Genomic DNA, 12,982 nt, shown 5'->3' on the forward strand with positions numbered 1-12,982 from the left:
AATTTCATGACCAAATGAGTTAACAGGTTTGTTATTTTATGTATATAGGCCCTATGTTAGGATACACCAAGTGCGAATACTGGTCGTTGACAATAGGAGACTTTCCAACGCTAGGCGGCAGCAGACATACCGGGTAAATTTCCATTGTTACGTAGTTCTGAACATGTGCATAGTTCTGAGAACAATGGATTTACCCGGTAAGTCTGCTGCCCTCTATCGTCCCAGAAAGTCTCCCATTACAAAACGTTTTAGTTCCATGCGTTTAACGATAAAGTAATGACACAAATCAATACATAAACCAAAAACACTAAAATATTTGCGCGCGGTTAAATTACTATTGTTTTAATAAATGTCCACTTACGTTTGAATGGGTTGTATTATTAATATAACTTCCTCTTTTGTATTGAATATTAAAAACTATTTCCATGCATTTTTTTCAAACAGCTGTATTTATGATTTATTAAAAGTCTATTAAATTTGCTGCCAGAAGCAGAGATACATGAACAGTTACATACTAATAACTCCGAACAAAACCTTACAATATTAATTAAAATGGCATAGAAATCTACTACACAAATATGTTTTTCCTGTATGTTTTTCCTATAACCATAATTTCCCAGACAAAATTCTTACGACACCTACATCCCGCTGTTTCTCAAAAAATGGAACATTTACAAATCTAAATCTACAGCTGTTACCCCAAGGTTATATATTGTTGAACTTGCACAAAATCGAATAAAAGATAATGTGATCAATTGTATTAAATCCATTGTTATTGAAACCTGTCACACCAAAGTATGGATACAATACTTTTGCCGAGGAAATATTATTGTGATAGCGCGATAAACCTGCGCCCACCAGTGGTGCAGGCGGCCCCGAAGTGGTGTGAGATCGTCTATAAATGATTATTGTTAAAAATGAACTAGATCGGTTAGATTTCAATGGTCTGCCCCCATATCGAGTTGATATTACGGAATAGCTGAACTATGAAGGTGTATCCACGGCATTTTATGGTAAGTCTAGATGGATGGTTAAACCGATGGTTTAGGCGCTGTTATTAGCTGCGGCCTCGGGAGAAATGTTGCTCCCACTTTTTCTCCGGTTTACCGGAATCCGTCTTGTTGTATCGTTGATTTTATATCAACGTTTTCTTGAGTATGTCGTCCTTCATCCTGAAGCAGTTTGGAGCATGGGATCTCCTGTGGAAGTACACAGTTTGGAAAGAAACTTCGGACATCGAATCCAAAATGTGAGTAGGCTTACCAGTAGCCATAGTGGTTGCCAGCACATCTTAACAATGGCTTCGAACAATGCGGTTTCGGTTCAGCAGTCAATCTACAACAGACCTCCCATTGTGTTTGCTACTGTGCATCGCTACACTAAACAACAGCTACTTGACTTACGCGTGAGTAGAACCCCCATATCTGACAAGTCCTATAACACTATGAAGGAACTGGGCATTGCTCGTCACGTAAGAAGTCGACGTGCAGGAACTCATATGTTCAAAAAGATCAAGAATTGCTGTGTCCCTCGACCTGTCAATACACGAAAATCCCATACCAGTAATCTTTCTAACCTGCGACCAATTTCCCTAGGCAAGCCATTTTCCAGTCTATCCATACATCTGTGGAATGCGAACTCCGTTCGCAACAAAACCACCACCTTATTGGACCACATTATATTGTTTGATGTTGATATAATGCTACTGACTGAAACCTGGTTATCCGATGACGACATGGTGGTAATTGGTGAGTTTACACCCCCTGGTTACAGCTTTATCAATTTTCCTCGTGGCGGTAAGACCTACGGTGGAGGAATTGGCATTGTGTACAAGAAATCTCTTCAACTATGCTCTACTCCATCCGATTTTTCATCCATTAACTTTGAACATTGCATCGTAACTCTCAACAACTCCATCCAACTTATCGGCATATATCGTCCACCTCCGTCACGTGGAAATGGGCTGAAAACATCTGAATTTTTGGACGAGCTTGAAACCTTTCTCGACGAGAAGTTGGTCACTCCTTACAAAACTGCCATACTAGGTGATTTCAATGTTCATGTTGACTCACTTGATAACCGGGACTCCAATAAGTTCGCCAAGATCGTTTCCAATGCAGGTTTTATTCAGCACGTCAACGGCCCAACACACAAGCATGGGCATACCTTGGACCTAGTTATGTCTCGTGATGATGAAGATCTAATCCACGAAATTCAAATTGACCCCTTGCTTCACTCTGATCACCACGTAGTGAAATGTACCATCTTGTGTGCCAAGCCTTCACCACTGAAGATCTCAACTACATTTCGTGAGTATGGCAAGATGGACCACGAGCGCTTTGCAGAGCTTCTTCATGACCGGTTCACAGTCTTTCCGGATAGTACCAACCCTAACATTCTCACAGAGTCTTACTGTTCAATAACTTCTACCGTCCTTGACGAAGTTTGTCCCTTTGTGACCAGGGAACGTCCGTCAAACCCAAACTCCCATGGTACAACAACTCCATCCATACTGAAAGGCGTGTTCGACGTCGGCTTGAACGGAAATGGAAAAAGAGCAACTCAGCGTTTGACGAACAAGCCTACCGTTCTCAAAAGGAACATGTTAACAAACTGATCACTGATTCTAAGATTATGTACTTTTCCGATAAATGTACCAATTGTAATATCAAAGATATGTATGCCATAATTAATGTTCTTCTTAACAAGACTGCTCAAGTTTTACCTGATTGTGATTCTAACACAAAGCTTGCTGACAACTTTCTGTCCTCTTTCAAGGACAAGGTTGATACCATACGCTCCAATGTCAGTTCACACCCTGATACCAATGTCATTGTTCCTAAACAGACTTCCACAGTCTTTTGTATGCCAGAATTTGAGCAGCTTACTTGTGACGCCGTTAAACAAATTATCATGCGTCTTTCTAACAAATCTTGCTCATTGGACACCTTACCATCCTGGTTGGTTAAGAACAATCTATCCACTCTTCTCCCGGTTATCACAAAGATTGTTAACGCTTCCCTCTCATCTGGTATATTCCCGTCCAATCTTAAACACTCTGTAATTACTCCTGTACTTAAGAAGAGTTCTCTTGACCGTAATGATCTTAAGAGTTACCGTCCTGTAGCCAATGTACCCTTTTTGTCCAAGGTCATAGAGAAGGTGGCAACATGTCAAGTGATTAACCATGTGGACAGCTACACACTAGGGGAACAGTTCCAGTCTGCTTACAAGCGCTTTCATAGTACTGAGACTGCCCTCCTTTGGGTGAAAAATGACATTCTTTGTTCCCTTGATAAAAGTAAAGCTGTTTTCATGGTGTTGCTTGACATGTCTGCCGCCTTTGACACGGTTGACCACGACATCCTCCTCCAGAGACTTCATACTCAATTTGGAATAAGCAGTACGGTCAATACTTGGTTCAGCACTTATATCAAAAACCGTACCACCAAAGTTTCGATTAAAGGCGATTGCTCAAGACATCATATCTTTACCTATTCCATACCTCAGGGGTCCATAGTAGGTCCGTTGGCTTTCATTTTGTACACCAATCCCATTGGCGAGATCATTCGTCAACATGGTATCTCATTTCATGAATACGCTGATGATATTCAGCTCTATGCTGAGTTTGACCCTAAGTCTGAAGGTGATCGTCAGCGTGTACTCAGCAATTTATCATCATGTGTGCTTGCCATCAACAAATGGATGGCTCAAAACATGCTTCAGCTGAACCAGGGAAAGACGGAGTTTATTGTTTTTGCGAACAGTCATGTTTTATCCACTCTCCCTAATCTTGAACTAATATTGGGCGACTTTACAATTCCTGCTTCCCCATCTGTTAAGAACCTAGGAGTCTCGCTCGATTGTTCTCTGAATATGTCTCATCATATTAGCTCTGTATGTAAAACTGTTAATTTCCACATACGCAATCTATGGCGTATTCGCCGGTTTATTACACAAAGCGCTTGCCATCATGCCGTCAGAAGTCTGGTCTTGTCCCGTCTTGACTATGCCAACTCTCTTTTGGTAGGTGCCCGCGAAAATGACCTCGCTCGACTCCAGCGTCTACAAAACAAGGCCGCTCGGCTAGTATTCGCGTGTGGCCCTGACCAGCCTTCTGCCGGCCTGATTGCATCGCTGCATTGGCTCCCTGTTAAAGAACGTATCAACTTCAAAATTTTCACCCATGTTTACAAAATCCTCCACACCCAATCTCCATCATATCTGGTTGAACTTGTTCATTCCCAAAACTCCAATACTGCTGATGAATACAGGCAACGACTCCGCTCATCAGCTGATCAGACCCGGCTTTCCGTTCCTAGAACTAGACGGAAAGCTGGGGATAGCTCATTCTCCATAGCTGCCCCTCGCCTATGGAATGAGCTCCCCGCGGGTCTGAGAGAAGCGATCTCGTTGCCTGTATTCAAAAGCCTCCTCAAGACATTTCTTTTTCCCCACCCATCCTAGTTTGTTTGTTTCTCTTTTCTTTTGTTATCATAGTCTCATGTAAAGCGCTCTGTTCTCCGTAGAGCGCTATATAAATGTTTCATATTATTATTATTATTATTATTATTATTATTATTATTATGGTATGTTTCAAGGAAAAGTATACTTTTTTTGTGTGGAACCGTTCGATTGTTTGAGGCACTGTACACGTTTGGTAATTAGGTCACTCAACAAATGTATTAGCATAAAACCTTACTTGGTAACGAGCAACAGAGAGCTGTTGATAGTATAAAACATTGTGAGAAACGACTGCCTCTGAAGTAACGTAGTTTTTGAGAGAGGGAGGTAATTTCTCACTAAAATAATAAAAGACTTCCGGCCAGAGGCCTTGTATTCCTATCTGAAAGCACACTATTTTGTACAACAAGGGTGTTTTTCTCTTTCATCATTTTCTTGCACCTTCAATGACCAGGAGTCGAAATTTTCACAGGCTTGTTATTTTATGCATTTTATGTCTTTAAAGACGGACACTATTGGTAATTTTCAAAGACCGGTCTTCTCTAAAATAACAAACCTGTGAAAATTTTGATTCAATTGGTCGTCGAAGTTGCGAGATAACAATGGAATAAACAAACGCCCTTGTCGCACAAGTTGTGTGCTTTTTGATGCTTGATTTCGATACCTCAGCTGAGGTATCGAATTCAATTCAAATAATATTTCAGTGAGAAATTATTACTTCTTTCTCATCAACTATACGTTACTTCAGAGGGAGCCGCTTCTCACAATGTGTTATACTACCAACAGCTCTTCATTGCTCGTTACCAAGCAATTTTGTATGCTAATTCTTTTGTTGAGTAATTACCAATATTGTCCAGGAAAGGTATACCATTTTGTTGTTTTAGCCTACTCCTACAATATGGGTAGCTCATTGGTACGTTATCAGGAGGTCCCAGATTCACGTCCAGCTCTCTTTTTGTGTTCAACCAAACTTATTTGTCTCCAGTTCCAACCCACCACATGTCATTTTTCTTTTAATGGGCAGACTCCTTCGAGTTGGGCTATCTTTTCCTCCCTGATCTTCACGGGGTCTGTATACTACTTCCTCGTGACCAGTCAAATCACCCTACCGTCTACAGAGACGAAACCTCCCGTGGATGAGTGGAGAGACTTGGTGACTACATCACCGGGACCTGGACAATTCGCCATCAATAACAAACCAATCGACTCCTCAAAGAACAGCTCTTCACCAGGAAAATATTTTCGAAACTACATTAGTTTCTTGAACGAGGAGGTTAGCAGTTTTCTTTTACCTTTCTCAAGACTGAACTTGGGCTATAGTTCAAAGTGCACACAAATTGTTGCTTTTAAAGGGAAACTATACCTGTGTGTGTGTGTGTGTTTTTTTGTTTTGTTGTTGTTGTTGTTGTTGTTGTTGTTGTTGTTGTTGTTGTTGTTGTTGTTGTTGTTGTTGTTATTGTTTTAATTCTCTAAAAAATACTGAGTACAATCAAACTAACCTGGGAAAATTTCATTTCAAAAGCAATCTTTTTAGATATCACAGAAAATCAGAGCAGATATGTCCACTTCCACCAAGAAGAATAATCCGTAGTTATTGTAATGCACAATCTGGGAATCGTATCTGACAGTAACGTTTCTCGGGTTCAAATATTGTTGGGTAAAGACTGATATGTTTTCTACAATACTTTGTAGTGAAATATTTCTCAAATTGGCACTCATTTTAAGTTGTTCTGTAAAACCTTGTTGTCGATAACATAGTCATTGAATAATTTGATAATGAAAAAGGGATTATTATTTATTAGGCTATTAGGTTAATCATTTTTATTTATTTAATGGAATCATTTCAGCATTTAACACTCTCTTGCAAAGATTGTGCGTATGTCACGAGCTCAGGGCGTCTACTTCACAGCAACGCTGGCCAAGAAATTGACAGCCATGATTGCGTCATAAGAATGAACGATGCCCCAGTTATCGGATATGAAACCGACGTCGGGTCCCGAACTACAATCAGATCAATGAGCTTCATCAACATTCTTGGGGTATCTTAAAATTATCAATTTTTTTTCTTCTTTTCAGAACTGCCACGAACAAATTCAAATGGTAAACATCAATAAGAATATAGCGAGACCAGGGAGGACCAATATTGTTAAGAACTCACTCCGTGGTAGTGCAGTTTAAAACGATCCAATAAGCTATAAACGGCCTATATAGTCACAGCCGATTTTCTGCCTTCCGCCCAGGTAGTAGGCCTAGTTAAAAAAGCAAGACAGTTATTTTCGGAACCGAGAAGTCTCCCGAAAAATCTACCCGTAGGCCTATTGTAGAATAAACAATTCTCTAACAGAACAAACTCTACCTGGCAGGTAGATATAGGCCTATCACATGATGCTTTCGCAAACCAAATGTATGTATTGACAAACCATGCAATGCCCCAAGTCATATAACAATAAGAATGACACCATTTCTACACACCAAAATACTAAGCTATTTGTCATGCAATCAAGTACACAGCGGTTTCCACAAGCATCTTTGAAACATTCATGTTAATGGTAATCTACTTACAGCTTTTCTCCCTAGTCCTCATGTCACTCTTCACTCTGCTTGGTTTGAATATCACCATAAGGATGGTGTTTCATACAGCAAATAATGTGTATTGCCACACATGCAAAACACACATCTCGAGCTGTAGGACTGGCCCTATTGAGCTTCCTCTATCTGCACACATTGTAATCACAAACTTCAGCAGCCGGCAGCAGATTGGGGGAAAGACATCCTGCCTCAACGCCGTCTCGTGGTGATCTGAGACTACGCCCAAAAACCCAGATACATGTACATCCAATTTGCTATTTGCATAAACTCGAACCCATCAGAATACACTTGCATAAGCTACAAAGCCTTGCTAGAACTCATTTAACTCTGACTGAGCAAAGCTATGCCCTTTGTACTTCACATTCCAAATGTCTATTATGTGATTCAGCTGTAAGAACAAAACTATGTCACAATATTGCTGACCAGTTCCAAAGTACTTCCATACTGATGGAATTCGGCACGTCAACCCGGAGGTCGTTGGTTCGAATCCCACTCTAGTCGATTCTTTGTTCAACCCCCAAAAATCATTTTAAAATTTACCCAGTCAGTTTCCCTTTGAATTCGAGCTATTTACAGTATAAGTTATGACATTCACTCATCCCAAATACATTCAAACTATATGCTTCTTGAGCACAATGCATTCTTCAATTTCGTTTTTGTTTTTTTTCCCTTTAAAAACAGTCGTTTCAGTCATCCTATACTTCATTTATATGCATTCAAGACTGCCATTCTAAAGTTGAATTTCGTACTATACACTTACGCTTGATGTGAATGGTTGACTAGCTCTTCCTACTGACGAAATTGAATGAGACTTATTAGGCCAAATGAAATTGAATGATCTTATCTGACCATTGAATGATAAACTGGTGAAATTTGATATTAGTTTTTGTTTTTTTACCCATACACCGATGTGTGTCAGCACCGTATACTCAGTACTTTCCCGAGTCCTGTGAAAAAAATATCACATGCATGTTACTCGGGTGGGATTTGAACCCACGCCCCTTGCAATTCTAGAGCAGTGTCTTACCAACTATAGACTATACCGAGATTGCCCGGTAGCTAGAGGCAGTCCGAATCCTATGTTTTGGCATCGGGTATCGCAATGATGTTACATTTGCATCGGGATATTAAAGAAATTTGAAATATTCCTTTTGCGTTGAATACTGATTCAATGGATGGAGCATTAACTTTAAACTAAATTGAATGAGCCCGGTGTCAATGAATGAAATATGATTGAAACTGCGGCAGGGTAAACGCTTGAAATAGTCATGCCAGGCAAGAGTTTTGTAAACAAAAATCAAATAATTTGTATACCTTTTCCCAACAGTCTTTGGAGCATAACATGGACAAAAGGAATGAGTTCTTTGTGGACACTCGATCCAAGACGGAGATTTTTTTGATCAATTGGATGACCGAAAGGCAAATAAATATCTTTGAGGATATTCACTATCGCTATGTGATCTTGCTCGCCCACCTTTATCCTGCCGTCAAATTCTTTCGTTTTACGGCAGGGAAAGTTGGGAAGAGTATACGAATGTTTTTCGAAAAGATTGAAAAGTAAGTGATTTTTTTCATTAACCTTATAAATGCACGGGACACGTTTGGTAATTTTCAAAGACCAGTATTCTCACTTGATGTACCCCAATGCAAAATGGAAATCTGTGAAAATTTTGACTCAATTGGTCATCGAAGTTGTGAGAGAATAATGAAAGAAAAAACCCCTCTGTTGCACAAATTTGTGTGTCGTTCTCAGATTCAAATATTTTTGCGAGAAAATTACCTCTTTCTCAAAAACTACGTTACTTCAGAGAGAGCCGTTTCTCACAATGTGTTATACTATCAAGAGCTTTTTACCAAGTATGTTTTATGCTTATTATAAATAGACTTTGAGTTCTTCCAAACGTGTCCAGTGCCTTTATACTTGATTCAATTAAAAAGTAAATGAAGACGAATGTTTTTTTTAGAACAGGATGGAAAGTTAGTGAGTTACCAGTTATCAATGAACACATATCATATACAGGTGTAAAGCAATAATCAACGAATGACTGTTGTGTATGTGCTTATTATTTTTATAGCCGGAAAAAAACTGAATTCAAAAGCAGATAAAGCATGAAACTGAATACGCTGTGACCAACTTTTTTCATATTTTGTTGTCGATACAAGCAGCAGAGTTTTTGTTGTTTACTGTTATGGTATGACTGATAATAGTCCTTTAAAATTTGACAATGCCAGCGTACTATACACCTTACAGGTGCGTTTGAGGAAAACCAACGAAGTGCAAATAATTAATTGTCTTTTCCCATCATGACAGTAAAACAAAGGAAATGCATCACAAGCCACTGTCCACTGGCTGGCATACCTTAGTAGCTGCATTGGAGCTTTGTGACCAAGTAACTGTGTATGGAATGGTACCACCAACATTCTGCAACTCAAAAAGGTAGGCACTACATCAAATTCCCACAAATTAGTCACTCTCTTGCAAAATCCTTGCTAGTCAAATCCTACCATGAACAACATATGCACGTACTCTGCATGCGGCGCAGACGACCGAAATAATCTATCCATATCTGTGTTTTGATTGGTCCGAGGTGATGTTTTGTCAGCTGCACCAACTTCACCTTAGACCAATCAAAACACAAATGGAAAGCTTACGTCACTGCACGTTTGTCCAATGAAATCAATGTGCCAAATGAAATCACTGGTTCTTTAAAACCAATACATGTCTTTATCCTTTGTGGGGAAAAAAGAGGGGACCAGTCAAATGCTCCCTCTGTAGATGGCCGACTATACTTGACACAAAATGTGACATGCTAGCTTTTTATAGTAGGTTGACTTTTGTTGGAGGCATTATGGCTACAAGTCTTTTCCACTAGAAGTTGTAAGAAGTGCGAGCGATGAGTGACAACAAAAGCTTATACCAACTTTTACCATTACTTTGCAGTAACTATACATCGAAGACGAAAGTTGTTGATGTACCATACCACTACTACCCACCTCACCTACGGAAGAATGACTGCAGGTATTTACTCCTTAGCGAGAAAGCTAACGAAACTGGACACCCATTCCTCACAGAGAAACAGGCAATCAAACGGCTAAGGAAAAACTCTAATGTTACGTTCAGACATCCGCAATGGAACGAGAGTTAAACAAATTTTAAGATGGGGCAAATCACATTCAACAAGTTACTTCAAAAGCATATCAAACAAGTAAATTTACCAAAACACTTTGCGTAAGTTCTGATTATCTTTTTCCGAATAAAAAAAAACAAAAAAATTAATTCAAACAAGCCTATACTACAAAAAAGTTCTTAAGTTCTGATTAATTTTTCCCACCGTAGGGCCTATAAGTAAAGGAAAACTACGTACGGTTGTACGGTGTCTTAATTTGGGTGTGATCCCTGGCTGCACGGCAGTAAACGATTGCTGTAAAAGGAATGGCACCAGTAGTTTAACATCAGGGCCCAATTTCATAGCTCTGCTTAGCGGCCGATTTTGTGTTTACTGTGAAATTTCTATTTCATAGCGCTGCTAACCGTAGGCACACAAAAAGGCATGCTAACCTTCCGGTGCTTAACACACAAAAATAAATGACGTCACAATGCAAATCCACGGTAAACACGTAACGTAATATGGCCGCCCAATTTGTCTGCTAACCTGTGAAATACACTAAAGCCTAAGCAAATGTTTCTGCTACAGTAAGCACGCAAATTTGCTTACCGTTAAGCAGCGCTATGAAATTGGGCCCTTGTCTCAAATGACATCAGTAATTTATTACTGTTATTTCTTTTACCTGCAATAATTAGTTCATACCTTGCAAAATGTCATGTAAATGTTTTTTTGCACAAATCTAATTTAAAATGGTCAATGCTGGAAAGATTTGTCAATCTTATTCTAAATAAATAAAAAGTTTATTAAGTTAACCTGTTTTCAGTGTGTTTTTTTGAAGGAAGTTCATTCTGCTTAAAGATGCTATGTCAGATTTTTGGCCCCAAACATTTTACTTTTAATGGTCAGGAACCATGACAAAAATTAAAAATGTTTCTTATAAAACACATAAGAATTGGTCACGTGATATATTGTCGGGATCCCGACAAAAACTAATTTTGAGCACTTTATTTCACTGCTACTAATAATTGTAGACTTTTTCGAGCAATGGCTCAAATGAAAGCTTGTAACTTTCTCGACCCCCATCAAAATACCTATTGATTGAATTTTAAATCAAAATGTTTTGGTCAAATCGGCCAAAAATCTGACATAGCATCTTTAATGCTTTTAATGGGGGTCCGATATCACATGGATTTAGGACTTTGTTTAAATAAACTTATGCTCTCTCAATTTTAGTACTTGCACTGTTTTCCTCTTTGTTCACAAACATTTAATTCACGGGCACACGCTCAACTTAAAATACCAGCCATTGAGGTCTTGGATGTAGGACATACGGTTGACTTGGGTACGAGTTGACTCGGGTACGAGTTGACTCGGTATCAGAGCATCTGATCGAAACGTCGGGTTGAAACCAATGGTTCTTTTCACAACCAGACAACAGGCTGCAACTGCATCTGCATTCATTAAGCCTCCTGCAAACAGAGACTGTTATGAATTCTCCTTCCTACCAAGTTAAATTGTTTGGTATCTGAAATATTAAGGTGATCCCCTGGCTACCGCTTCCCAGGTTGTATAGCTTCTGACTGACACCCGGACAAAGAAACTGACAAAATAAGGAGACTGCCAACATAGGGCTATAGCTCAGGTGGTAGAATGCCAACACATAAATACAGAGGTAGTTTGTTCAGATCCCACTAGTAAATTTTTCTGTGTTCAACCCCAAATCATTTCAATAAAGAGACCATTTAAGAAAAGTGTCAACTCTTTCAGAGATCAGACATTTTTATTCACTGATTTTCAATCCAATATTGTACACAGTTCTCATTTAGACCGTTAACAAGTCGTAAAAATTCAACATTTCCTGTTTGTTTCCAAGTCTGCATGGACAAAAAAACACCCAATGCAGTACATAGAACAGTCGTAGGTCTCTCTAAAACACGCCAGCATTATTTATGAAAAAATATTTGTACATTTGTATGGATTATAAATTCAAATACCAATGTTAAATTGATATAATTATCATTTTGTGCACTGACTTAAAACACTTTAGTGAAAACATTTTGAGTATGCGAAAACTTCATAACCACGAATATTAAACATGAATAAAAAAAGTAGCTTTCTTTGGAAAGTGTGCAAGAAAAACTGTCGATTAACCTGTCAATCTTTAAATGATTTTCTACAATCTGTCTGAATGAAGCAACTGGGTTATGAAACAGCTTTGTTTACAACTTTCTCAATAATTTGATGTGGGCTGTAGTTAGTGCTTAGCACACACCAGCATATCCAATAAGTCGCACTCCGCTATAATAAACCTATACATTAAACAATTATCAATCCCAAACTTTCAACCGTTGTTGAGAGCAGTCATATTAAAAAATGAGTAATTCAGAATTAGAAGACCTGACAAACTAATTTTATATTAAACATGCAGTTATTAGTCAGGATTCCAGGGATGAGAGTGTGGAAGGTCCGGCCATAAATAGAGTACCTAGTGTGAAAAGGGCTGTAGAAGGTATGTTGAAATGCTGGCATTTCCACCCTTAAGTCACCCCTGGAGTTAAAGATTTTCAAGGAGCTTCTGGGAACAGTATCTTCAGCGCTAGAGATCAGAGAGCAGGATTTCTTCACAACTAAAGAAAATATCTGCTACTTTTTTTTTAAGGCGATATAAACAGTTTGAATTTAGATGCAAGTGTGACATTTCTCATCCCTGGGATTCTTAAACGACATAGAACAGCCGTAGGGTCTCTGTACATTTCAGATTCAACATGTCCAAAGTGACGGCAACAAGTTGATATTGTCATTAAATTTGTCCCATAATTCCA

General features: G+C 38.9%; 2 protein-coding genes across 4 annotated transcripts in view; one reads left to right on the plus strand and one right to left on the minus strand.

Annotated features, from left to right (window-relative positions):
• The window catches only part of LOC117291495 (probable E3 ubiquitin ligase complex SCF subunit sconB), a 32,545-nt gene extending 25,230 nt beyond the window's left edge, over positions 1 to 7,315 (minus strand). The window contains exon 1 of the mRNA XM_033773237.1: positions 7,027 to 7,315. The gene's annotated coding sequence lies outside the window, so the exon portion shown is untranslated. The remainder of the gene's footprint in view (positions 1 to 7,026) is intronic.
• Positions 1,087 to 10,551, plus strand: LOC117291497 (alpha-N-acetyl-neuraminyl-2,3-beta-galactosyl-1,3-N-acetyl-galactosaminide alpha-2,6-sialyltransferase-like). Of its 3 annotated transcripts, none has more exons than XM_033773240.1 (6): positions 1,087 to 1,405; positions 5,489 to 5,737; positions 6,312 to 6,503; positions 8,381 to 8,610; positions 9,365 to 9,490; positions 9,995 to 10,551. In XM_033773240.1, the coding sequence occupies exons 1-6, from the start codon at positions 1,190 to 1,192 to the stop codon at positions 10,197 to 10,199; spliced, it is 1,218 nt and encodes a 405-aa protein (XP_033629131.1). In that variant the 5' UTR covers positions 1,087 to 1,189; the 3' UTR covers positions 10,200 to 10,551. The 3 variants fall into 3 exon arrangements, with proteins under 3 accessions (XP_033629131.1, XP_033629133.1, XP_033629134.1); XM_033773242.1 differs by having other exon boundaries at positions 1,087 to 1,249; XM_033773243.1 differs by lacking the exon at positions 6,312 to 6,503.
• Positions 10,552 to 12,982: the final 2,431 nt, after the last annotated feature.

Source organism: Asterias rubens, chromosome 6, assembly GCF_902459465.1.
Source record: "Asterias rubens chromosome 6, eAstRub1.3, whole genome shotgun sequence".
Lineage (NCBI taxonomy): Eukaryota > Metazoa > Echinodermata > Asteroidea > Forcipulatida > Asteriidae > Asterias > Asterias rubens.